Raw genomic sequence first — 24857 nt, 5'->3', positions numbered from 1 at the left:
AGAGATTTTGGTCTGACAAACACATTGGATGGGAGAAGTGACTGTGGTTTTGTACTGATGTCACAAATCTTAAAATTGCTTCTATTCAAGGAAGAAAAATGTTGTTTCTTTGACAGCTGAAGCGTATGAAACCGTTCACTGTGCATGGCTCAGTGTAGAATTCCTCATGACAAATGAACAAAATAAATACAGCTAATTCAGTATAATGCAAGTGTTCATCTCTGAGTTAAAGTATGAATGAGGGAGGGAGGATGTGCCATAGAGAGGAAATGTTTTAGAATTACCTCTTACCCTTGAAATCTGTAAGGTACAGCGGAAGAGCCTATAGTAGATGTTTGTAGTTAAAAGCGTGGTGTGTAGTCACTTTACTATGCAGTGTCTTTGAAGAAGCACCTTCTCCGTAGCCACCTTCAGAACAAGATTGAGTTCTCAGCAGAATTTAGGTCTTGTTCTGTGAAAAATAGGGTTTGCTTTTGTTACTTGGAAAAAACCATAGGTCTTAGTTGCCAAACTTAGGCTTTTTTAAAGAGTGCAGTGGGAAAGATTAAGTAGGAAGATGCTCTGGACTGTTTGACAAACTAAAATGTAAATAACACTCTGCTTCAAATACTCTGTACTTTTTTTAAGGTTGGGAGGGGGAACAAAAAAAAATACAAAGGAAGGAATGCTGGGAATTTTGGCTTTACATTTTCAGAATGTTTTCTTGTTTTCTAGTGCAAAAGATGATTTGAGAAAAGGTTATGCAACTTTAGAATGCATATTAGACAACTGTAATTTCTTACCGGACACATTTGGTAATACTTTCAAACACAGGTTTTTTATGACAGTATAACTTCTATATTGGGGAAAAAACCCTCATTTTCTAGTGGTAGCAATGTCTCAAACCTGTAGTCTACATTATTTTTAATAATTCTGATACTTCGGGATATTAGTGATTTTGGTGAAATTCAATGTTTATGAACCATTTATTTTGAGATTATCGTTTTTGTGGTGTAGAATAGCTCTGACACCATGGTCACTGCACTTGCTTGTTACACAGACATCATTCTTTTACAGGAGTTATTCCTAAAACTGGGCAAACCATTCATTATCGACTAATTTTAGCCTTTTTTTCTGTTCCTAAATTATTTCCCAGTTAGACTTCCTTCTTTGCAGATCTAGGTTTTTGGGGTTTTTTTTTCCTTTTTTTTTTTTTTCTCCTGTGAATATTTTTATTGTTGGTTGTTTTGTACGTTCTTTGCTTCTGTTGTTTGCTTCCAGTGGCATGATTTGTCTGGTTTCTGCTCTCTGTTGGGATGACTCAGTTTATAACAGGAGGAGGAAAGATTGGATGCTCATGGCTGTTATCAGCTCTTGCCGTCAGTCGTCTTAGAAGTGCATCTGCATCGGTATTTGCAAGGCTTCTGCTTTCCATAGTTTGTTTTTTTTTCCTTCAGCTAAATACTGCTCCTAGAGGCATCAGAAAACTCGGTACAGAGACCTTACCTGCTGTCCCAAGTTGCTGTGGCTCTTGTTAAAAGGAATGTTCTCTTCACTCTGAAGTATCCGCCTTGCTCTAGCTGTTGCCACACTATGATGTTGTATTACAATAAGTACATACAATTGTCAGCACTGTAGATACGACTTTTTTTTGTTGTTTCCAGTTTGTATAAATGCATGGAAGTGGGTAGAACCGGAGGGGCCATGGGCTAAAAGACCTCTATATGTGTAACATGAAGTGGAAAGAAATGAAATGCACTGCTCTGTATGATACAAAGTGTGACCTGTCTGAAGGAAACCCAGACGTAGCACCTAAGTGGCCTGTGGTGTACAGTAATCTTTTCCTCAGCAGTTTTAAAGGAAATTATTTTGTTCATCAGCAGGTTTTCAACTTTTTTACATTTTGGCAATTGGAGAAAACAGAATCTATGGGGCATATAGTTTAGAAAGGGGAAAACTGTTAAAAAAGACTCACTTTCAGGTATAAAGAAGATACCATTACTGCAGCAAAGAATATATTTTTACAGTTCCTAGTTACAGGCCTGTGAGAGATTTCAGGTCCTATGCATGCAAAAGTAATGAATCATCTAGACTCCTGTTTTTTTATTGAAGAGTGATCAAGTTCTGCTGCTTTTTTGAAGAAAAAAACTTGAACTGCAAGAAGTACCTTTTTAAAGATGTTGATGCTTAATTTTAGGTAACCAAGGGGCATTGGCAACTGGAAACCGTAGCAATAATTAGTACAAAGAATTATGGACCTCTTGACACTGTGGCTGCCTCATGTTCTTTTTGATTCTCTGACAGCGAGTCTGTGTGCTTGCTCATTGTACAGCTTGGTCAGTAGAAGTTGTTTTAAAAATGGTTTATTAAAAGTATATTTATTAAATAAAACTTTCACTTCTAGCTGAGTCATTGTTTTAATTATGGCAAATACGCCAGAGTAAAGCAAGGCTTGCTTGCTCTGTGTGCCAGGATCGTTCAGTGGCCAGGCGGAAGGTACATTCCCAGCAGGCGCACACAGATCTACCTCCACCCCTCCCAGACCCTCAGGAGCACTGACGTGAAGCCTCGCCTTGCTGCCTTCTCTGGCTGGAGAGAAGCCCACCAGCAAGGAGAAATAACTTTATGCGCCTTGTATGTAAGGGGGGGGGGGGCCCTCCAGCTGCTGGTCCAGTAGCCTCAGCTCCCCTGGGAGCCTACTGGGATGCTTGCTTAGCGGTGAATCCCAGCACCGCTAAGCTTTTGTTTCTTCAATAGCAAACAACCAAGCTCTCACCCTCGCAGGTTTCCCGGGCAGCTTCTTGTTTGTAATTTGCTTTGCAGGGTGCTCATGCTGCTGCCTGCCAGCTGGCCAATGAACTCATCAAGGGAGGAGGCCTGGAAATTTTATACGCTGAAGACACAGAATTGAGTTTTGAAAGGAAACTGGTGTAATTTCATGTAAAACATTCAAATAACAACAGTGAGGCAGCTTCTGTTAACATTAGTGGATGAACTTCCAGGAGGACATTGATTTTTGTACCGGTTTAAAGGGCCAGGTTTGAGTTACAGACAGCTGTAGCAAAACTCTTAATATTTACTCATGCAGATACTTAGCCCTTAGCTTTGTACTGTTTAGCTGACTGTATATTTCTGATGGATAAAATTATAATTTTATCCAATACTTAATGGTGTGGTCTACTCTGAACGCTCAGCGGCCTGAATGGCACCATGGGTTTAAAAACCAGACCCATTCAGCATTACCGTACTCAAGTAAACTCTACAGAGACTTCTGGCAGTATTACTTCAATAATGTGTGAATTGCAAAAGTTCATTAAATGCATTCTTAAAAAAAAATAAATCTTAAGTAAGTATTTCTCAGTAAGGGTTTCATTGTAAAGCAGTTTTGAAGCAAGTTGTAAGTTACCTATTAACAGGTTCAGCATAAAAAAGTCACCTTCTGTATGTGCGGTAGTCTTCATCCATGTTAAACGGCTGCACTGTGTGTGGCATCTTCCTTCACGTGCTGGAAAGCTCAGGGCTGTTTTGTACTTGTAACCATTTAGAGTAAGGTTTTTTTTATGCTTAAATCCCCCCAAACTTACCAAGAAAGTGTATTTTATGCAGAAGCATTCCATACCTCCCCCTCTCCCCGCTTAAAAGCACACTCCAGCAATAAGACTTACAAATAATACACTGCAACAATGCATAAGAAGACTTAAATCATGGCAATTTCACTGGAGCTTTATTGCCTCTGTTGGTAACGAGAGGGATTGTAAGAAGTTACATTTGAACTTACAGAGATATGTAAATGATGGTTTTTTACTAAATATAATCTCAAGATTAAGTGTTTTATATCAGGGCACTTCTAATTTTGTACATATTTAACGTATAAAAACAGGTTACAAACCTGGAGTTTACCTTTTTTTTTTTTTTTTTTTGACATTTGGCAAAATTAAATCGATCCATTCAAGGGGAGATCATCAAATTGGAGACGTAAGCACTTACAAATTAAAGCAATCCAAGTAAGCAACTGTCTGCATTCTTAAAAAAAAAAAAAAAAAAAAGAAAAACCACACAAATATATAAAGGAAAAAACACATGGCCACATCTGAGCACGTTTCAATACAAAATATTCCCTGTAACCAGGCATTTTGTCCTTAGAACAACACCCTGTTAAATCAATGTTTCTACTTCAGCCACTCATTTTGAAAAACGTTGTAAGATGCCATCATAGCACAAATAACCCTTTTCTGCAACATTAGTCAAAGTTTTACGTATTTCTTTATAATTACACAGTAATTATAAGCGTGTAGTACCAAACTGATGACAACACTATTTTGTTGAAAAGATCTTGCATTCAAAAGGAATATTCTTTAAAACACCACGGCATTACGCCACTACCCAATCGCAGACTTTTTTTTAGAGACAAGGCTGTATTGGGATAAAAAGCAAGTCAGTTCTCCTCTCCAAACACAGCATACTTGAACTAATCAATCCAAAACGGTACCAAAACCCTCAAGACAGAAAACAGCACGCATAGATACCTTCTAGAGCTTTCTTCCGCCCCCACCCCCACCCCCCCCATAATTTCAAATCCCCATTTATATTAACACAAAATTGAGAAAGGAAATACTGAAAGCAGCAACACACACGGTTTTTGGCATAGCCAATGCCAGTAGCTGGAGAAAGTTTGCAGTGTTTTTGTGGAACTGTATTCTTGAAATAAATGCACAACTGGCTTTTCCTAGGAGGGCACTGCAACGAGGGGAGCTAGCCTTATGGTCAGCATCAGGGAGTACAAATAAAAATCTCTTCGCAGTTCAACAGTCAGTTCTTTCCTAAAAGACTTTTGGCATCTGCATAAAAGTGTTCTGCTGTTTTGTGCAAGTACCAATCGCTCATCTCAGAAATAATTCTGGCCTTATCATGGGACTAGTTAGAGCATGGACTTAAACCTCTGTCCTTACTTGTAACTACCCTCTGTCTTTTCTCCTGGAGCTTGTGATTTTCCAGCTTGTATTACAAAGTCGTATTTATCAAATCTCTTCACAAGTAACTGAGGAATAAAAGACCATGTTTAGCATGAAAGCAGCTCAAGAGTTCCCATAATATTGAAAAGAAAGAAGAACTGCATCTGATAAAACCTGTTTTGACCAAAATGAACTTGCTTTAGTTAAATGCAGTAAGATGGTAAGAAGTAGTGCTGATCAACAAAATAATGTAGGCAAACAAAGCCAGTGTAGTATTTTTACATTTCATCTGTGCTTGTTTGGGAAAGCTTTACTCGTAATTTCTGTATTTGGCAACCACAGTGATACGTCAATTTAAGGAAAACTCAACAAAATAATTAAAAGATGGGTGTCATCCATAATGGCAGTACCTCTATGTTATAAAGATTTAACTTACTTCTCAGGATAATGGTTTCAAAATCTAGATTCACAAACTCGCCAGCTTCTTGTACAACAGGGCCATTTGTTTCATCATACCTCAACCATAAAAATTACATGTCTCAATTTAAAATACTGTATTGTGTAGCAAACATTTAAGACACAAATTCAGTATATTCAAGTCTTAGATCTCCACAGAAATGAAAAACCTTTCTCTGACAGATAAGCATTTCAAAACTGTAATGAAATCCGATATCTTAGATAATAACCTAGAGAATATTAGATTCTATCATGACGCACACAGCTTATCTCAATGACGCTCACTGAAGGCCGACTATAACATTAAACACGGGTGCTTTAAGTGCACAGTAGTTGTGTTGTACTTCAACTGTTCTCACCGACAGCTGATGTACAATCAAACCATTTAGATAGGCACCTAGATACCCCAGTATCAACAACCTTGGGTTTTCTTGGTTATTTCTGTAATTGTTTTTACCAGATAATCAAACTCACTTAGACGATACCTGTACTTTTCCAGAAAAGGAAAAAAAAAAAAAAAAAAAAAGAAAGTCAGACCCAGTACACTTAAATATATCACTCTTACAGGAAGTGCTATCAATACAGTCTTTGCAACTAGCCCCAAGTGTATATTTAAGGATTCTTTTAAAAATTGTTTTGATGTTGATCTGTATAATTCAGATGCCATACAATAGTTGTCTGATGATGACCAGCATTGTGCTTTATGTGAAACCAGAAACCTCAAAATAATTATAAAGCTTCTAGGACTTACGGGAGATGAAACTAGGGTGGTCCACCAAAAAAAAAAAAATTAAAAAAATCCATGATGAAATCCACAATGTTGGAATTTTAACAGGCAGGAGTGGTCCAGACTAGAAGAAAAGCCCAAACCACCAGAAGAATGAAATATGATATGGTCCAAGATGTATCCTTAAAGGTTTGTCTCAACCCTCAGACATATTGTGAGGATTGATCTTCAGTTCAGTCCAGCCAGCAGAAATTGACTGTGCAATTTTCCATTTCAGGTATTTGTACAGACTATGTACACTCTAGAAGGGTCCTTTAGTGCTACACCGTCGTACTTTTTGTCCCAGCAATTTGAGGGCGTGCAAATTCCACAAAGTCATCAATAAGAACTGGCCATGCCCCTAAAAAAAAAAAAAAAAAAAAAAAAAAAAAGACAGACCAGAACATAAGAACTCGGTTCAACAAGGCATTCTTTGTAAAGCTTCAGGTCTAAACAAGTTATTTACTTTCCAATTTACCTAGGCATAGTTTCAAGCAAAAAAAACTGTCATTTGATTTTCTTGCTTGAAATTTAAGAGCTGGTTGAAGATGTCTACTTCCTTTAACCCCAGTTAACACATATCACTTTCACGGGTCATACTTCCTTCATCTTCCTGACCAAAAAAAGAAAAAAGGCTAACAAAAATTCTAGCTTAAAACTGTCCCAGTTTTGGCACCAGAACTCAAAGTTGACCTCCAGGATGGCAGAAGCTGCTTAAAAAACACTGAACATTGGATGAAGCAGTCTATGCTGTAAGCAGCAGTATATAGTAACATACTACTCACTCACTGCTCACAATACGATCTGACATGAATGCAATGCTCATCTGTTAGAGCCAGCACCTGGCCATACCTGAACACAGCAAAACATGCCCTGATAGCCAGCAGTACTGTAAAAAGGCCTAGAAGGCTGGTATTAATACTCTTACATATTCCTTATCAAGAAGTAGTTAAAATGCCTATCAATATTTTACATGTTATGGGCAGCCATATCCAAAGAGGTCCCCAGTCATCTGCATGATGGCCTTGCGAAGGTTAAATAACCCTGGGTTGTTCTGGGGGGCTTTTTCCCCCTTAAAATATTTCTATTCCAAATCGTTAAAACATATTTTCTGCCTTCAATCTTTCTAAACTACATCGATCTACTGTGGGCAGCAGCCCGTTTGCTCATGATAAGGGAATGAGAGCTATCCATAATTATTAAAGTTTAGAAGTTTGCTCCCCTCTGCTCTGGAAGAATCAGAAGTTTGCAGTTTCCTCCCCTCACTGAACTGATCTGCTGCCAGCGACTGAAGGCAGTTAGCTGCTCTTGGCTATAGATGGACTGGAAGAGGAAAGATCAATACAGAAGTTTACAAGAAACGCATCTGGTAGGAAGTAAGTTATGTTTCGCAATCCTTGCATGCTGCCAGCTTTACTTTTATATTATTAAACGTCCAATCTTCACATAAACTGAAGCAATCAAACTTTAAAATATTCCCGACTAAGAAATGCAATAACCAGAGGACCCTGCGAAGAAATGCATAGGCCATTAATCAGTTGTTTGGTTGAAGATGCCAAGAACTGCGCTGACAGAGAATCTGTGGGTTTTTAAAATGGACAAATATTGGGGTTTGTCTCAATATGAAATAATTAATTTCTGAGCTCCGACAGAAGAAAAAAAGAAAACTGATTTAAGAACATTTCAGCATTTCTTTTTTAAACCTGCAGTAACGTACAGACGATAACAACATGCATTAAATTAGCTCTAACTGGAATTTAGATCACCAGTGATATTCTAATTATGCTGTTACTGGACAGCTGTGCCAAAGCAGATACACAGTAATAAAGGTAGCATAAAACACAGTTAAAGTTAATGAAAGAAAATAGAAATGTTTACCTTCCTCATCATAGTTAGACATATCATCTGCTATCATTGTACTAAAGTCTAGAAGAAGGTTCCAGGTATCCTTAGGAATTGATCTTTTATGATGTTCCTGTTTGGAAGAGTGGAAAATTTATATTTTAAAAATAAAAATTAAAAGCCCTTATACACATTTATTTTTACTGTCTTGGACACATCTATATCCCCAAAATATATTTCTCTATTTTCACACTATGAAGTGCATTACCTAGGATGTGGGTCAAAAATGTTTAAATTACTAGGTAGATGAAATACACTATTATCTTCCAAGTTTTCAAAATACTGCAGTCCAGTTTATGTAAAGATTTAAACTTACCAACAAAAATTTGTTCCACAAGTCTAGAAATTTAAATCTTCCATTTAGTACTAAATTCCAGTAGGCAATGGCCATTTCTAAATCTGTAATATTAAAATACATTACTTTTAGAGATACACATTTCAAATATATAATCTCCACAGGTATCCAAGATGAACCATGTATTCATAAAAGTTAAAAAAATAATCTAATGCAAATATACTCATGGATCCTTTACAAAAAGGCAACCATAAATAAAAAGCATTACACAAGTATTTTACAGATTTTGATACATCCTTGGTATTTGCCAAAGGCTAAACTGACATGCATTTACTGTTTATTAGTGCTGATAAAAGAAATTTATGTATCTTGAGTTCTAAATCTCTACCAAGTGTGATCTCCATTAACAGGACAATGCTACAAAATGCTACTAACTGTAATCTCCCATCACCAAGTACGTACAGTAACACCAAAAGGCTACAGAGTTAAGCGACTTCTTTTTTATCAAAAGTTCTTAAGTATCTTGCTGTCTAGCAAAAGTCTTCCATAAACAATTCTATTGTGAGAACAAAGAGGCACATGAGCAACTACACCTCAGGGGAAAAAAAAGAAAAAAATGCAACAACCCAAGAAAACCACTCGCTCCCCCAGGCACCCAAAATGCTAAAAAAAAAAAAAAAAAAAAAAAAAAAAAAAAAAAAAAAGTAGATCTTAGATGAAATCAATAGCAAACAAAAAGCATGAACTTCTGCATTGCTGGAGAGAAGACAGATGTGATAGGGAGAATTTCTGAATTGTTTAGTATCTTTGTTATTAAAAGTTCTTCTCAGCTAGCAAGTTCACATTATGCTGCTTCCTGACCAAAGTATACGTATCCAAAATCTGTAGATTTTCCATCAGTTGCAAAGGGGCGTGATTTCACACAAAAATGTAGTGTTTGAGTTTCAAGAAGCAGTGAAAAATTAAACAGAAGTCACTACTCCTCAGTAAATAAGCTATAGATGAAAATGACAACTTATTAAAGGGTGTAAAGGCTAAGTATCTCACAGAAAATTCAAATAAAAAAATATGCACTTCAGCTTTCAATTAAAATTACTGTCTTTCTAAAAATTGATAGATACAAACTTCAGATTAAGCTGATCAGTCCCTCAAGGAAACAGATTAGAAAACTAAATTTTATCTACTTGTGATGCATTAATAGCAGACATATAAAAAATGCAAGGTCATCAAATCACTGCATATTTATAGTGGTTTGTAAACAAACACTGTAAAGAAACTGTGCACTTCAACATGCTTACACAATTTTGAGATTATTCTTGTGGGTAACCAAAGGCCTTCAACAACAGTTCTCAGGATGCTGCAACCTCAAACTCATTACGTGAGTCCAAATATGTAAAGCACAAAGATATAATGCCTTAGGACAAACTACGTGTTTCGAAAGAAATTTTATGAAATCACAAAGTTTTAAAGTAAAGATATAATTTTAGATTTTCGTAAGAAAGTGAAAGAATGCTCAGGGAAGTCCTCATGGATCAAATATGGAAGTCTCAAAATATATGCTCCATTTTGAGTTTGATGCAAGAGAAGCAAACAATGTTTGAGACTAATATTAGCTAAAAGGTATTCTCAGATGAGATGCAAATATCACAAGAACTTTTAAGACACCCACAGTACTTACATGGTAGTAAGGAATTATGCAGAGGAAACACATTTCCAGAACTGTGCCTGAACTACTACACAATGTTTGGAAGATTAGAGGCCAATATACATTAAAATCACTTTGCAAGCTCCTACAAGCAGTTACTTAGACACTCCAAAATTAATTGCCTAACTAGGAGCACTTACTTTTCAGCACTGTACTTCTCCCCATATTCTTTTGCTTCAGGGTTTCCTGAATTATTCTGCCCTATCATAAATTTATGCCTAGAACTGCATATTTATTGGCACCAAAAGGTCTGGTAAGCATCCAGATTTTAAGTTCAGTTCTACACCTCTTCCAGACCCAGATTTAAAAATAAAACCAAATAAAACCCCCACCTTCTGCTACGTATATGCTATAAGGATCTGAGAAAACTACACTTGTCTTTGTCACTGCTAGAAGGTAACCTGCATAAAGCAGTTTTAAGATGAAGGAGAAATTAAGCAAGGAACTTAGTTTTCCTGGTAAATCGTTTTTACTGAAGTCTGTTCAATCTGGGATATCAAAAGATTCATTTCTATATAGCACTAGGTGTGGGGGTAGGGGGTAGGACTGGAAAAAGAGTGTAGGTTTTCCTTATACCTTAGAAACATGGAGAAGAAAATAAGAGGTAAAATATCACATCAAGCAGTTCTGTTATTCTGAAGCTTGGAGAAAATTAATTAATAATGATCATGTAATTATGATACTGCAATTTGTCATTTCGCTTTTACCACCTTACAGGGATTCTGCAAAATACTTATTGTTGTGTAAAGCTGTTTAAAGATTAAAAACAACATTCAAATGTCACAAAGGTAACCACAAAAAAAACCAACAACACAACAAAAAACCAAACCCCTGCAACCATTCACACTGCAGAACTGATTCCACACTGACGCTCTCCATAACCTAACTTCTGCCTTCTCACAATTCAGCTACTATCCTTGTTGTAGCAACCTAAAAGAGTTACCATGACTTTCTAGAAGAAATAAGAATCACTCCACTCATTTACATGCAGGATTCAGGTCTGACTACAAGTATGCACAAGCACTTTCAAACAGTTTTGAAGAAGCTAAAAGAGCGTGGCTAAGACAATGCAACTCACAATCCAATTGAAAACAAAGGACAGAGAAAGATGTTCAAGAATGACAGAGTCAAAACTAAGACATGGAGCTTATTTTTCAATATTCATTTTAAGCCAGAAGTTGGTCCACACGTAAAAACCAAAGCAGAACACTCATCTCTTCACAGCATGTGAATACAAAGCTGGTCAGTGGCAGTCAGTTTAAGGCATTTTCATTCCTGGGAAAAATAAAATCAGAAGCTGCCAATCTACTGGCCTTCCAGTATTTCATTTCTTCTCAAAAGTAAAAGAGTTAAGAAGTTAACAGTTACGAAGTCATGGAATATCAGTTATGGCTCATGTCTCATCTACACTGTATATAAATTAATACACACACTGGTTAGTTAACATTACTGCTTGAAAGAAAGTTTTGTTTCCTCGTTTTTGCTGTTTTGAATAGACAGATCTACAGTTTGTTCATTTAGTTCCATCAGAACCGTGGTGTTCTGTCATTATTTTTAACAATTGATTCTTCTAGTTCACCTGTTAACACTAATCAAAAGCACAATCAGCAGAAGAGCTCTGAAATAATGAGAAGACATCTAGTGAGCTGCGGGGGAGGGGGAAAGGCTGCAGGTAGACACCTATTACCAACAGCACAACAGCAACAGGCATCAAGCCCAGGACACAGAAATCTATTTGATCTATTTGTACTACTCCAATTCTATTTTGCCAAGACCTTTGCAAGCCTTTTTGGTGTTACAAGAGACTCTGCAAGTGTACTTACAGAGAAATCAGTTTTACAGCTTAAATTTATCCTAAAAGTGAAAACTCAATTAATCTGTTCAGTGCTGCAAATTCTAACTGGTATAATTATACCTTTAATGTCAGGCCATAATCCATTGTGCCTCTGAGAACTGCACACGTTCTTAGGGAAAGAATAAACCCTCTCATAAAATTCTGTAGTCTATATTAATGATGCAGATATTTCTATCAATTTGAACACCTTAAATTGACATCTGCCTTTCACAACAGTGAGATCTATTTTATCCCAGGGTGGTTATCTTTCAGACTCATTGGATCACAACAACGCTTTCATTTACTGCTTTAATCAGTCATTTCCCATGTTTACAAACAAATGTTTATAATTAAGAACACATACTTACCTAAACCCTTCTGTCCTGGATTCTTTGCAAAGTTGAAAGTAAACTGATAAAAATCCTTAAATCTTCCCGGCTCTTTTAATTCTTGCTCCATTTTAGGAATCTGGGCCTTCAGTTTTTCTATGCTGTCACACCTGCATTTTAAAGCCCGTTTATTTGTATATTATTCATTTTGCCATAAAACATGAGTTACAACTTAAAAATTTATAAAACTTTTGTGGAATACAATACAATTATCAAAACAAGATTCAGGAAGCCTTTAATTAGTCTGTACCTATACAACAATTTCATTTCTTTTTTGTTATTTCTTCACATTGCCATTTGCACTACTAGCTAATACATCAGATTCTATAATCTGCTAGATTTTTAGAAAAACGTGATAAGGACTGCTACATTCTCATCTGGCAGAGAAACCCCAGGTGTGCTAGACTGCAGACTAACATCCCTGCTTAACCTACTTGAGCTGCCCTATGGCAACTAAATGAAAAAGACAAGCCAGGCAAGCGGGACTCAAAGTTGCCTCCCTTTTTTGGTCACTAAGCACCCAGCACATAAAAAGCAGAGGCAGACAAGTGATGCTAAGACTCCAAAATGTCTCTGAAGTCTGAAAGGACAACGTGATTGCGCATTTGCCAAAATAGGGCTGTTTCACCATACATTCCAGTTTCTGATATTGCGTTACACTGTCAGTGCCCAACACTTACTGCACACTTACCCTAGCTCAGTCATTCCATCCATGAATTCCAGCTTTGAAAACTCACACTGCGTTGCAGCTCGGAATTTCCATGCAATGATGAGTACAGTAATGCTGGCTGGGTCAAGAGCTAGGTCATCACAAAACTGCTGTATACCATCTATACCAATTTTATTTTCATCTTGAGGATCTTTGGGATATAAACGTAAGCGTTAAGAAAAACAGATTTTTGAAAGAGCCGACTTATTCAACAAATGCATTTAAGATAAGCAAACGTTTTCAAGAAGCCATTTTTGGGATCAGCCCTTATAAGTAACTGTTTTAAAAACAAAATTAAACTTTCAATGGTTAAACTTCAACAACTGTGGCAGTTACTACCATAAAATCTCCCATACAATGAAGCTTATGTTGTTTTCACTGAGAGACAAAAGCAGCACAAATATTTGTTTTCTGCCTAATAATATGCACGGTATTCCGACTCGTTCCATACAGAGAACAGTGGCCCTTTCCCACCAGCACACTTAATTATTGGCACTTTTGGTAAGAATGCCGATCTGTGTACCATTATAAACCACTCTGCAGTGTCCATTTACAAGCTGTACTGATACAATAATCAAATCTACCCATAAATTACCAAGTCAACATTAGTTTTATGCATTCTCTGGCATCACCAGCATGCATGAGACTGGACACGGTAACCTCCAAGAGGAAAGTTACGTTGCCCCATTACCGATTCCAAGTCAGCCAGGCACACTCCTCTTTCCACGAAGGAATCAACATCTGGTCTGGAAGTGAGATGCTCACATTTCAAGTGCACTAACCAAGATCTACTAACGTAAGCCAACAAAGACTTAAGGAAAATGGTACTTGGATTATGCATGCATATGAAAACTGACAGAAAACATAGCACTCATTTTTAGATTTTTCTGAAGTGCTAAAACACAGAAGCTGTTCTACTGTACTGAATCCACTTTACTATTTGCGGTAGGACACCGTCAGTTGAACACTGCCTATATAAGACATAGAGAGACTTTGTTTTCTTTTCTGCTCTGTTTGCAACTATCTGACGATAAGCCCAAGGTGAATAAAAATTAAGGCAGAATCCATCCTTAATATGCAACCTTTCACTTTGTCAGGAATCCTGAGTGATGTGCTTTCCCTAGAAGAACCACCTAAAATCTGTGTTCACCATTACAGTTACTCACTGTACACACAATCCCAGCTCCAGACCCTAATCTCATATAAACGTACATATATTTAGAGCACGTAAAGCATGTAACCCTTGTGAAGCAGAAGCCTACACATATTCTCCTTTAATTGGTATTTTTACGAACAGGAAAACAAAACTAAAAGAGTCAGTTAAGATTTCCAAGCACAAGAGCACAGCTGCAACAATACTTATAATTAAGTATATATACATATATACAACTAGGAAATAAGCCTGAAAATTCACAGTACTCACCTTTGTATCTGTTATATAGTTGTTCTAACTTCTTTCTGTCCAATGATCCTTTAACACTCTCTCGTATATAAAGTTCAGGATTTTGGAAAAAGTTGTCTGTTGCAACATCTAACTTCCAGTCATTTTGAGACAGACAACTCACTGCTGTCTTTTCACTAGATTGTGTGAAGACCATAAACTGACGCACTTTATCCTTCTGTGATGATTTCAACTTGTTCTAGTAAAAACAGACAATACTGTAACTAGAAAAGTTTTACTGAGGAAAAAGAAAAAACAAAACAAAAACCAAAAAAAGGACACAACCTCAGTACTGCTTTGTTGGTTTTTTTTTTTTTTTTAATCAGTACCTTTTATAATTTTCCCAAGCAGTTAAACTTCCTCTAACTGATGGGGCAGTCGGACACTCAAGCCAACATATTGTCTTTTTTTTTTTTAATTTAAACTTACCTTCATTCTAGGTACTTTACCTTGTAACAAAGCTGAGTTAAATGATCACAAAAATCATGCCGACAAAACAATCACAGAAATAAAAGATGGGTGTTCTTATTGCATATTTGGAGAGAGCTGAAGGGCATAGCAAATTCATATACAGCTGTAAATTGGGACACTTTAATTTAAACCAATTTTTGTTTTTTAAAAAGAAAAAAGCCTCCTCTTAATAGAACACTACACTTACCAAAAAAGGGCAACTGAGATGCCTGAATAAAGCCCATGGCTATCAAAATATTTGATAGATTAATTGCCTCAACAGATGCTGCAGAACAGGCCGTTTAATAGCTTACCATCACCAAAAGAGAGTGGCGATTCGTTTAGTCCCAGTTGCCTGAACTAACAGAAACACCAGCTAGTACAGGACAAGGGGTGAGACCCCGCTGCCAGCGACAGGATCTCTTGCCTCTCGATGGCACCAAACGCCACTAGGCTGGGTCACGTGTTTCAGGGAGCTACACACCAAAATAGCTTAAAGATCTTTTTTTTTGTTGTTTAGATTCTTCACTTTGAAGGTGCTCAACTCCACCTAATAATTTGCAAAACATTCCTGTGAGGAGGTATTGTCTCCATTTCACAGGTGCAGCAACTGAAGCTAAATAAAAAAAAAAAAAAAAAAAAAAAAAAAAAAAAAAAAAGGAAAAAAAAAGGTAAGTAATTTTGCCAGAGGCAGGCAAGGGAGTGAGGAGCCAAGGTGAGAGCTCTGGAATTTCAGGCCTCCTGCCCAGGCCAAGAGACATGCCCCTCCGCTCTAGCACAAAACTGAAAGGAGAACTTGCTGCCAGTGATTTATCAGCACAGAGGGATTCCCAAGGATGTTTTTGATAACAAGAAGCACACTCAGTATTTCAAGGGTATTCGTTACACAAAACTAACTGCTGACCAAAGAAAGCAATCACATAGCTCTTGCACTAAATCCAAATTCAGTTTTAAAGTTCACTCAATATATTCAAAGCAAAAAGACTCCTAGTACTACAAATTGGTAAACAGCAGTTCTGATTTTTAAGTCAGGATTGGACTTCTCACGTGGCACAAGTACTTCTACTGTAGCTTGACCCTGCATTCTAACCAAAACTTGTATGTTGAGTTCATTAGTGTAACTTCCAAGTGCACGGCTCCTCCTCGGTGAGTATGGAGGAAAAGGCCAAAAAAAATATCTCTAAGTGGGACAAACTGTCGTCAGCCAAAGCACAAATGTTCAAGAGCAGTACAAGCTCAAGCTCTTAGTTCTAAAGGACAATTAGTGTCATATTATCATTACAAAAAAACCCCTAGCTTCAGAACACAAATTCATCCATCCTAAAAGTCAAAATCGTTTTTCTGCTGCTTGATGACAGTGAATGTGAACCTGTTAGTTGTAAGAGTAGTTAAGTTACCAGCTTCAAACTATTTTTAAAAGTACAACAGCAACACATTTGGCTTAAACAGACACTCACATAATATACTAAACAGACCAACACCCTTAAAGATCCCGTGTAAAAAAAATATTTTTTGTAATCCCTCCCCAAATCACAACCACCCTGTAGATACAATACTCAGGTGAAGCCAGAATTTTAGGGCATACTGCAGGCTTAAACACAGTGACATTTACTTAGGCTATACTACTTCTAAAGTTACAATGTGTGTCTGCTTTATTTGAAACTCTTGAATAAGTTTCTCACGCTGGACCTTTTGCTACAAACATGTTTCTGAAACTCAAGAGTTTCAGGTTCCGGGGAAAGGTCAAGCCATCAGAGCAGGTCCTGTGAAGACCTGCTGCTGACAATTTGTGCATGCTTCAAGTTTCACGGCAGACATTCGGCGCCCTACAATACCGAGCTCAAACTCACACACAAAAATCACTTATGCTGACAAAGCCATGTGGAATGACTTCCAGAAATGACTAATGCATTTTTAGTTGCACTTTTAAAAACATACATTGTAAACAAACCATTGAATGAAATCCCAAATGAAGATGACACAATCCCAAGGCTAATTTTCTGTATCAGTTACCAGCTTCCTCAAATCAGTTCCACGCAGCCAGACTGCTGCATCACCACAGACTCAGCTGCACTATAGAGCAGACACATACGACCTTAGTTGTTTTTGTTGGTATTTTTTGTTTTTCTTTTGGTTGTTGGGGTTTTTTGTTTGTTTGTTTTTTAACTGGTGCCTTTAATCATTAGTTTTCTGTTTGGTTGGGTTTTTGGTGTTTTTTTTGTTGTTTTTTTTTTTTTAAACATGTAGACATAAGTATGCACAGACTTTTTAGTACTGAGTATTCTGTAAAACCTTATGAGGCTTTGTTCTGCCCTATCCTGCAAGGGTAAACTCTAAAAGCAATGACATACAACAAAAAGTCAATGAACAGGTTTAAAAGGGCTTTGCCACCGATGCCCAAGACCACAAAAGGTAGTGTATTTTGTGTGTTGTCACATAAAAGGAGAATGAAATTAGATCATAAAAATGCCGCTTAAATCACTTTTATGATAAAGTTTAAATCCTAGGTGTGCACATGAGATCTTCCCGCACATGGGACTCCCTAAGTGATTGTAACAATACAAAACCTTTTTATAAAGAACACTGAATATGCCAAGAGTCAAACAGCTAATGACACCAATCAGTATAGCATTCAGTAATATATTAAGATGCAATAAATCACACTGTTCCGCCATAATCTTTTTCTGGAATAACAGTATTTTCACTGGTCAAATACGAGTCTATTTTTAGTGAAAAAGTGCCAAAGCTCTTTCTTTATATTTGATGAATGTTTCCGCAGAAGCTTGCCAACATGGACAAGACACTCCACATCCTAAGTAACTGGACAACTCTTTGAAGGCCTAGGACAGGACAGCAAGAGATGAAATTACTGCTGAGTTTTTATTATCCTATTATAGCCCTTCTTTCATCACATTAAAAACCCACACTTCAAGCAGGAACAGGTTCCAAGCCTTCTGCACTTTTAAGGGCTATTTCTAGAAGCCGAGCTCTAACAGGCTATTATTGTTTTAAGTGTGCAGTACAGAAGCCAGAGCACCCTGTAACCTTTAATCCTGTAGTCATCAGGCAACAAATACCTTGCGCTGCAGCTGTATGTACTGCAATGCAATGCAATCCCTTTAAAGTAGCTCAACTCTAACACTAGTTAAAAAGGAGGACAGAATTTTATTTAACAGTTACCTGTCTTGCTAAAATATACAAGTAAAAAACAATGGAAAACAAATGCAATAAATTTTCTAGTAAGTCTTACCCCATGGGGTAAAGGGAAAAGGAAAAATTCAGACCTGCAAGCCTTTGATGAAGTTTGTGTGATACCCAAGCTGCCTTCTATGTTGTAACAGACAGAAGGTGAACTTAACTTTCAAAATACAGAATAACTTCTCCAAATGAAAAGCTACATTATGTAGATTCTTAAAACTACAATAATTACATCATTCTAACAAACAACTGATGCTATAACATAGATTTTAAAAATAAAATTTGCCTCTCCCCATGAAGTACCAGATTTGATAACTCTAATTCAATAACACATCCTTGATCAGATACTTCAGTGAAAGATTAAACACATATATATATATATAAATACTTGGGCTTTTTATCCCCCACATATTTTTTTTTCTGGTCTCAGACTGAAACTCTCCCCCATCTAGGGAAGTAAGCCTTCCCAGTCTAGAAGGAAAAAAATGCCAACTCTGACTACATGGCTGTCTTTCCTTAACTTCTGCACTCAATTTTTAGCCACCTCAAATGCAAAGATTAGTTCTGCACACTTGCATCAACATTTTCTGTATAGCTAATAGCTGTATGAGGGCTCCACTCTCCTGAATAATGTCCATAGGAAACAGTAACAACCTTCATCTCACGCTGCCTGGACCAGAGCTGAAGATTCCTACCAAAACCCTATTCTTGGACTTTGCTCAAAGGTTGCATGCGGCCACCAGCTAGACAAGCAGTGCACAATCAGTTTGAAGCATCCCTGCCCAAAATTCCTTAGGGCCCCCAAAGAAGGCATTCGCAGTTATTCTCTAATGAGTAACTGCTTTTCACCTTCCCCTTCCCAGCCACTGCCAACAGATGATCTGATTCCTGCTAGTTTCACTGCTAACTGAAGGAATTTGAACGATGTGACATCTGTGCTTTTGTTTCAGTCAGGACTCACAGAAAAGCCTGTTAAGTTCTCATGCACGTGACAGGTAAAAGCCTTTTCTAAAATAGTATCAACATCCACAAAGTCTAGGTTTTTATACTAACTGCATTTAAACTCTACCTAGAGACCTGGCTGCCGGAAGCATCCTTGCACTTTCAAAGGACCCCAGTGACGTCAGTTCAAACAGAATAACTTCAGCCCGCACACAGAACGGGCTTGCGCATGTCACAACCCTACCCTATCACAACTGCCAGGTTTGTGGCATCTTTATGCGACATTAATGGTCAAGAGAATATTGCTCCCTTACAGCATCTGAATCATTCCACATGGGACTGTATCCATTAAAGCAATGTACAAGACAGCTCCAAATAATCTGGTTTACTGCTTGTATTCAACAAATACACGGCTAAAGTTTAAAAGGCAAAATCATGAGTATTTCTTTGGTAAGAAAACAAAAGTTCATCACAACAACAGAAGTCTATGAATACACTGAATTACATTTTAATCCACCAACTGTGACAGCATACAGGTATACTACATGGAAAACCATAAAAATCCAAGTTAAAGACAAAACCAGTTTAAGTAAATAGCATACTTTCTGTGTAATGTAAACAAACATAACCTTCAACTACATTTTCCTACAGCAGTTTCTCAAAAAGAGGGCACACAAAGTATGATTCTCAGAACATTTTTAAGCTTCTGTTTCAAACCGGTGTAAAATCCATTTGTCTGCAATGGAACAGAACAAAACTTTTAAAATGTACAAGGTCTCTTGAGATATAAAATGCAAGGAAAAAAAAATCACAAGCAACATAAAATCAAAGTTGCTTTTTACACCCTGTAACTTTTTTAGGGGATAAAATTGTTTCAGTATTGGCATATGGGTAGAAAGTCTTTTGTAGAAGATCAATATATAGCTACCTAGAAGAATGCAGTAGTTGTAATAGTGTTTTAAGGTAATTCATGTTAACCTGAGATGTTAAGGAAACATGAAAACCCAGGGCTTTTTCAATTAAAAAAGGATAAAACAAAGCTGTCAGTTGTTTAGCTTTCTTAACTCTGGTCGGGGGCAGAAGCTCTACTCAGCCATTAGAAGCCGCATTCATACCTTACATTTGCATTGGCACCACCAAAACATGAGTAAAATATCAAGAGCTACGTAATAAATTTCACACCTTGTTCTCAGAGTAGCTCATATTCCTGAATATTTTTTTCATGGCTCTAGTTAAAAGTGATTTTACAGTGTAAGTTCAAAGGGTTCTCTCGTAGGCTGGAGAGGAAACAAGATCACGCACCATCTTGTCTAGCACTCCGACTACTCCATCCTAAGCATAATGCCAAGAATCTACAAGTTTTAGTATGAGAGAACCAAAACCAAAAACAATTAATATAAACAAACTGCTACAGACATGAATATACACAGTACAAAACAGCCTTGCAGAATAGCTTGAGTTAAACACTACATAACAATGTCATGAAGTACAACATCATCACAGGAGACAGCGTCAGCCATTAAATTCTTGTAATACTAGATTTCTACAACTTCCTGTCACCTGAGGTTTGCAGTAAGAAATTATGTATTTATCAGCATAGAAATATTCTTCAGAGAACACGAACCCGACAATATAATAGATAATGTAAATAGAGAGAAGGTTAGCTTTTGGCTCTGGATAAAGATACGGAAACTCACACACCTCCCTTGATTATCACACATAGTCCAAAATTAATTGAATCATTCAGAATAGTACTGCCTAGGCAGTAGCTCTTCTCTTCAGAGAAGATGGCTTAGAGTACAATGGACCAGCTTGCTGCTCTGTTTTGATTTGCAGGCACATTACTTGTCCTCATGAAGAGGTGAGGCGGAAACATACTAACCGATAAGGTGAAGGAGACCACTTCTACAGATGCTACTCAGCTCAAGTGAAAATGTGGGTAAGAGAGGCAGATAGCTATCAGCAATCCAAGGAATGCTGTCCGGGTGGTGTACCTGAGCAGCGGACAGAAAACATTTTTCAAGTTGCCCCAATGGCCAGAGTGAGTCTAACAGGCTGCTGTAATGGTTTTCCTTCCAGACATTGGACAAAGGCACTTCAAAGCCAGGAACCTTTGCCCAGAAAGCACTGGCCGTATGAACCCCAAGTCAGAGCCAGAAGTGCTCGAACTGGTGGTGCTGCATGGGCGAGCAGGAGCCAGGCCCCAGCTGCAGGAGCCTCTACCGTAGCATTTGCTGTGCTGGACAAGCAACCTGGCCCCAGGAACCTGCTGCAGCCACTGGAAGGACTAGCCAGAGCACTAGCGCATACAGGCAGAAAAACGGGATGTTGAATCTCATGTTTCTGGGTGGACAACTTCAGATCTCCGTGAAGAAGTCTCCCTACTCTTTCCCCTAACTAAATAGAGGATTTTGGCATACCACAAGTATAGGTACAGAATCCTATACCTGGGCACTAGAAACAATTCATACCTGTATTTACTAGTTATAAAAGCTGCAGCCTGTCATTTAGCCTCACTTCAGTGTCTTATGTCATCCTTTCACCTGGATGTCAGAGTCAACAAGCACAACCTGGAAAACAATCGTTTGCATAGGGCCTAACAACTGTGCTCAGGGCCATGACTAGTGTATTCAGAGACTCTCTCCAATCTGATAAATACCAATTTATCAGTATATTATTGCTCCACGGAAAGTATCTGCTAGTTCTTCAGTTCAGTGTTTCCAAGAAGACTAAGCAGATAGGATTCTGCTGTTTCTCAGAGAAAGCTATTCTCAGAATAACGTGCCTCACAATTTCTGTTATATTGCCACTTACTACAGTATTGTTCAATTTAAATTTCTAACCACATAGCCAGCCAATAATATATGTATGTACAAGACATCAACTGTGTATTTATTTTGCATACCTGCGCTGCATATACTGTGAGACAGCTCGTTATAGAAAAAAATCTTCATACAAAATTCTGTAACATTACTGCATAAGTGCTATTTGAGACAGTCCCAGAACTGCAGAATTACACTCGGACTGTAGAGGTGTCTTAACTTTACCCAGACTTTAGTTTTAAGCTCCCATAAAAAAACTCAAGTGAAGATCTACATCAAACTATTCAATTAAAAATTATACCAGTAACATAGTGCCAAGTTTTTTAGAGGCCTGTATACTGCACCACTAATTTAAAACCTGGCTAACCAAATTCTTATGCCAACATAACTCCATCAGGTAAAGGTGACATTTTTATTTTTTTTAATATGCTTTTAGCACTGTTTGCCAGAATAACATTAACTGCATGTATAAGATATCTTTATACCAATAAGTGTACACCAGTAGATCTTAGACTCCCTCCTACATCCTTCCTAAGACAATACAGCTGCTACAGGAAAATACTACTTTAAACAGTACAGCTGTAGCTAAAGCTGTACAGCTTTTGCATACTGGCAGGGACCAGAAGTATGGTTACAGACACGTTCCCTCAGGTGCATAAGACACCGTGCAAGAGACCAGTAAGCCCCCCCCCCCCCATTGCTGAGGAATGTCATCTTCTTTTGTTTAGGCAAACAGTAAGTTTTGTTCCAACCACTGCAGTTTCTCTTTGGAAGAGGGATGGGAGAAAGTCAGATGATTTGAGAGTCTACAGCAAATCCTCAGCTATAAGGAAAAAAATATTACAGAGAAAATGGAAGATAGACAGGTACTCCTTTACAACACTTACATGAATAGGAGCCTTACCAAAACGACAAAACAAATTGTCCTGAAATTCTCCAACATAATCCCAGTTCAAGAAGGACCAATATATCCAAGTTTCCCAGTGAACTGACAGCGTACTTATGGGCCCTGAGCCACCTGAAATCCTGAGGAAAACTCCAAGCACCCCTCGGTTTCTGGCAGCCCCTGCACCCCGCAGCCGCTGCGGCTCACGGCCCCGGCGGGCACACACCGCGCTGCCCGCAGTCGCCGCTCGCTGCCCCGTCCCGCACAAAGGTGCCCGAGCCCTCACCCGCCGCGCCAGCGGGCACCGCCTGGCCGGGAGGCGGCCTGACAGCGCCCGGCGGCCTCCGCGGGGCCCGGCGCCCCCCACCTAGGCCCCGCCGCTGCCCCTGCCCCGGCGCAGCCTCCTGCCCGCCCGCCCCGCGGCCAGCAGCCCCGACCGCCGCGCTCCCCGGGCCCCGCACGCCCTCCCCGCCTGCCTGGTCGGAGGCCCGAGGCGCCCGCGGCCCCAGGACATCGCGCCCCGACTGCGGAGCCCCCGGGACCGGCCCTTTCGCCGCTCCCGTCGAGCCGCTCCCGGACACCCCAGCCCGCCACGACTAGGCCCCGGCTGCCTCTGCGGCTCCGCCGCGGCCGGCCAGCCCCGCGGCACCGGGCCGCGCCGAGGGGCGACCCCGGGGGGACGCTCACCATGTTGAGGGCTGTGCAGGCCTCTTCCCTCCCGGCTCAGGCGGAGACTGAGGGCGGCGGCGACGGCGGCTTCCTCCGGCGGCGGCAGCTCCCGGCTCCTCACGGGCCCTTCCGCCGCCTCCCGCTCATGCGCAGTGCGGCGCATCCCCCGCGCCGGGAGCCGGAGCTGCGCGGCCGCGGCGCGACGGGCGGGAGCTGTGGCCGGGGGGGCGGCCCGGCAGCCTCCCCTGCCCGCGGGGGCCGCCCTTTCCCCGGGAGGAGCGGGCAGCGGCCGGCGCCCGCAGCGCGGCGTTGGGGCTGCGGCGCCGATGGCGGTCGGTCGTCGCACCTAGCTGAGGTGGGGGGCGCCGCACGGGGGGGCTGGGCCCGGGGAAGGGAAGGGGAGGGTAAAGGGAAGGGAAGCGAAGCGAAGCCCCCCCGCTCTCCTTGGTGTTACTGCGGCGTCGGGAGCGGGGTGGCTCCGGGCTTGGGGCGAGGCGAGGCCGCGGGCGGGCGGGAGCGGCAGTGGGGGCGGCCGGGGCCCGGGCCCGCCCGGCTCCCTCACACCCGGCTCCCTCACACCCGGCTCCCTACCCGCGGCCCGCGTCACCCCACGCCCGCTTTTCCGCCGGGAAAACACCTTATGTGCTTAAATATAAAAAACTAAAACCTTTTGCGAGGGCTGAGTGGGAGCAGCCTGCCGCGGCCTCGCCGCGGGGCTGCGCGGGCTGTGTCGGGGGCAGCCCCGGGGCACGGGCCTTGGGACGGGACGGGACAAGCCCGCGGGCCGTAGGGGATGGGTTGCCGGCGGGGGCTTGCGGAGCAGCCATGGAGCCCTGGGGAAGGTGAGGTCTCGGGGCAGCTGCTTTACAGGCGTTTCCTTATGGAACATTTTCCTGCTAGAGGCTGTGGTTCCCTTTGGAAAGCTGTTGCTTCCAAGTGGCTGTCGACAGATGCAGCCTTCTCTGCAGTAGCGTAGAAGTACAGCAAAAGAGGTTGTAAGGGTCAAATCACAGTTTGTACCATATCCCAGACAGTTGTTTTTTTCCCAGGAAAGCTTACTCTACCTACTGCAGGCTTTTGGCAGCTGGGGAGGTTTGGGGAAGCAGAACGTTTACTGATGAAGCTCACTGTAGTGGCAACCTGTAGTTGCGGAGGACAAAGGTTTGCGATCCAATTCTTGTTCTCTCATCTCCTGCTGAGCTGGGAGCTATTAAAGTAAGCTTCTGTATTTATATTACATGCCTGGCGTGAGTGCACACACCCCAAGGAAATTAAGACTTCAGAAAGCCATTCTTCATGATGGATGTCCACAGTTTATGTGTATGTTTTCATAGAAAAGGGTCCAAATTGCTTCTCACTTGTTTTACTAAAAACTACTAAAAAAAAAAATTACTAAGAAGCATAGATGGAGTGTGAGGAGTTAAGAGTATTATTTGGATAGGAGAATCAGGCCTGTCCTGTG

General features: G+C 40.0%; 2 protein-coding genes across 8 annotated transcripts in view; one reads left to right on the top strand and one right to left on the bottom strand.

The window, feature by feature from the left end:
- Positions 1–5928, top strand: part of ATP11B (ATPase phospholipid transporting 11B (putative)) — a 74790-nt gene extending 68862 nt beyond the window's left edge. For 2 of the 5 annotated variants that reach the window (XM_040612964.1, XM_040612965.1), the window contains one exon: positions 1261–5928. In XM_040612964.1, coding sequence (XP_040468898.1) covers positions 1261–1372 — 112 coding nt within the window. In that variant the 3' untranslated portion in view covers positions 1373–5928. The remainder of the gene's footprint in view (positions 1–1260) is intronic. The other 3 variants (XM_040612968.1, XM_040612970.1, XM_040612969.1) reach the window with 2 other exon arrangements.
- DCUN1D1 (defective in cullin neddylation 1 domain containing 1) lies at positions 3682–23538 on the bottom strand. 3 transcript variants are annotated; one of them, XM_040612976.1, is made up of 7 exons: positions 23414–23538; positions 14411–14627; positions 12970–13138; positions 12258–12388; positions 8372–8454; positions 8032–8128; positions 3682–6514 (listed from the first exon to the last, which is right to left on the bottom strand). In XM_040612976.1, exons 1-7 carry the CDS (start codon positions 23414–23416, stop codon positions 6435–6437), a joined length of 780 nt encoding a protein of 259 aa, XP_040468910.1. In that variant the 5' UTR covers positions 23417–23538; the 3' UTR covers positions 3682–6434. The 3 variants fall into 3 exon arrangements, with proteins under 3 accessions (XP_040468910.1, XP_040468909.1, XP_040468911.1); XM_040612975.1 differs by lacking the exon at positions 23414–23538 and adding an exon at positions 22745–22841; XM_040612977.1 differs by lacking the exon at positions 23414–23538 and adding an exon at positions 15193–15455.
- Between the last annotated feature and the right edge of the window lie 1319 nt (positions 23539–24857).

The sequence above is a fragment of the Falco naumanni genome, chromosome 13 (assembly GCF_017639655.2).
Source record: "Falco naumanni isolate bFalNau1 chromosome 13, bFalNau1.pat, whole genome shotgun sequence".
In the NCBI taxonomy this organism is placed as follows: Eukaryota; Metazoa; Chordata; class Aves; order Falconiformes; family Falconidae; genus Falco; species Falco naumanni.
The sequence above is the reverse complement of the archived record's forward strand: the minus strand, read 5'-3'. Positions and strand labels throughout refer to the sequence as shown.

What these genes read in the sequence shown, in the direction of transcription:
- DCUN1D1 (XM_040612975.1), bottom strand. Translation starts at nt 22,783, where the DNA reads ATGTTGGAGAATTTCAGGACAATTTGTTTTGTCGTTTTG. An exon ending in GATGGAATGACTGAGCTAGG is followed by an intron (nt 12,389 to 12,969) that starts GTAAGTGTGCAG and finishes TTTAAAATGCAG; the next exon opens with GTGTGACAGCATAGAAAAAC. An exon ending in TGTGGAACAAATTTTTGTTG is followed by an intron (nt 8,129 to 8,371) that starts GTAAGTTTAAAT and finishes TCTTCCAAACAG; the next exon opens with GAACATCATAAAAGATCAAT.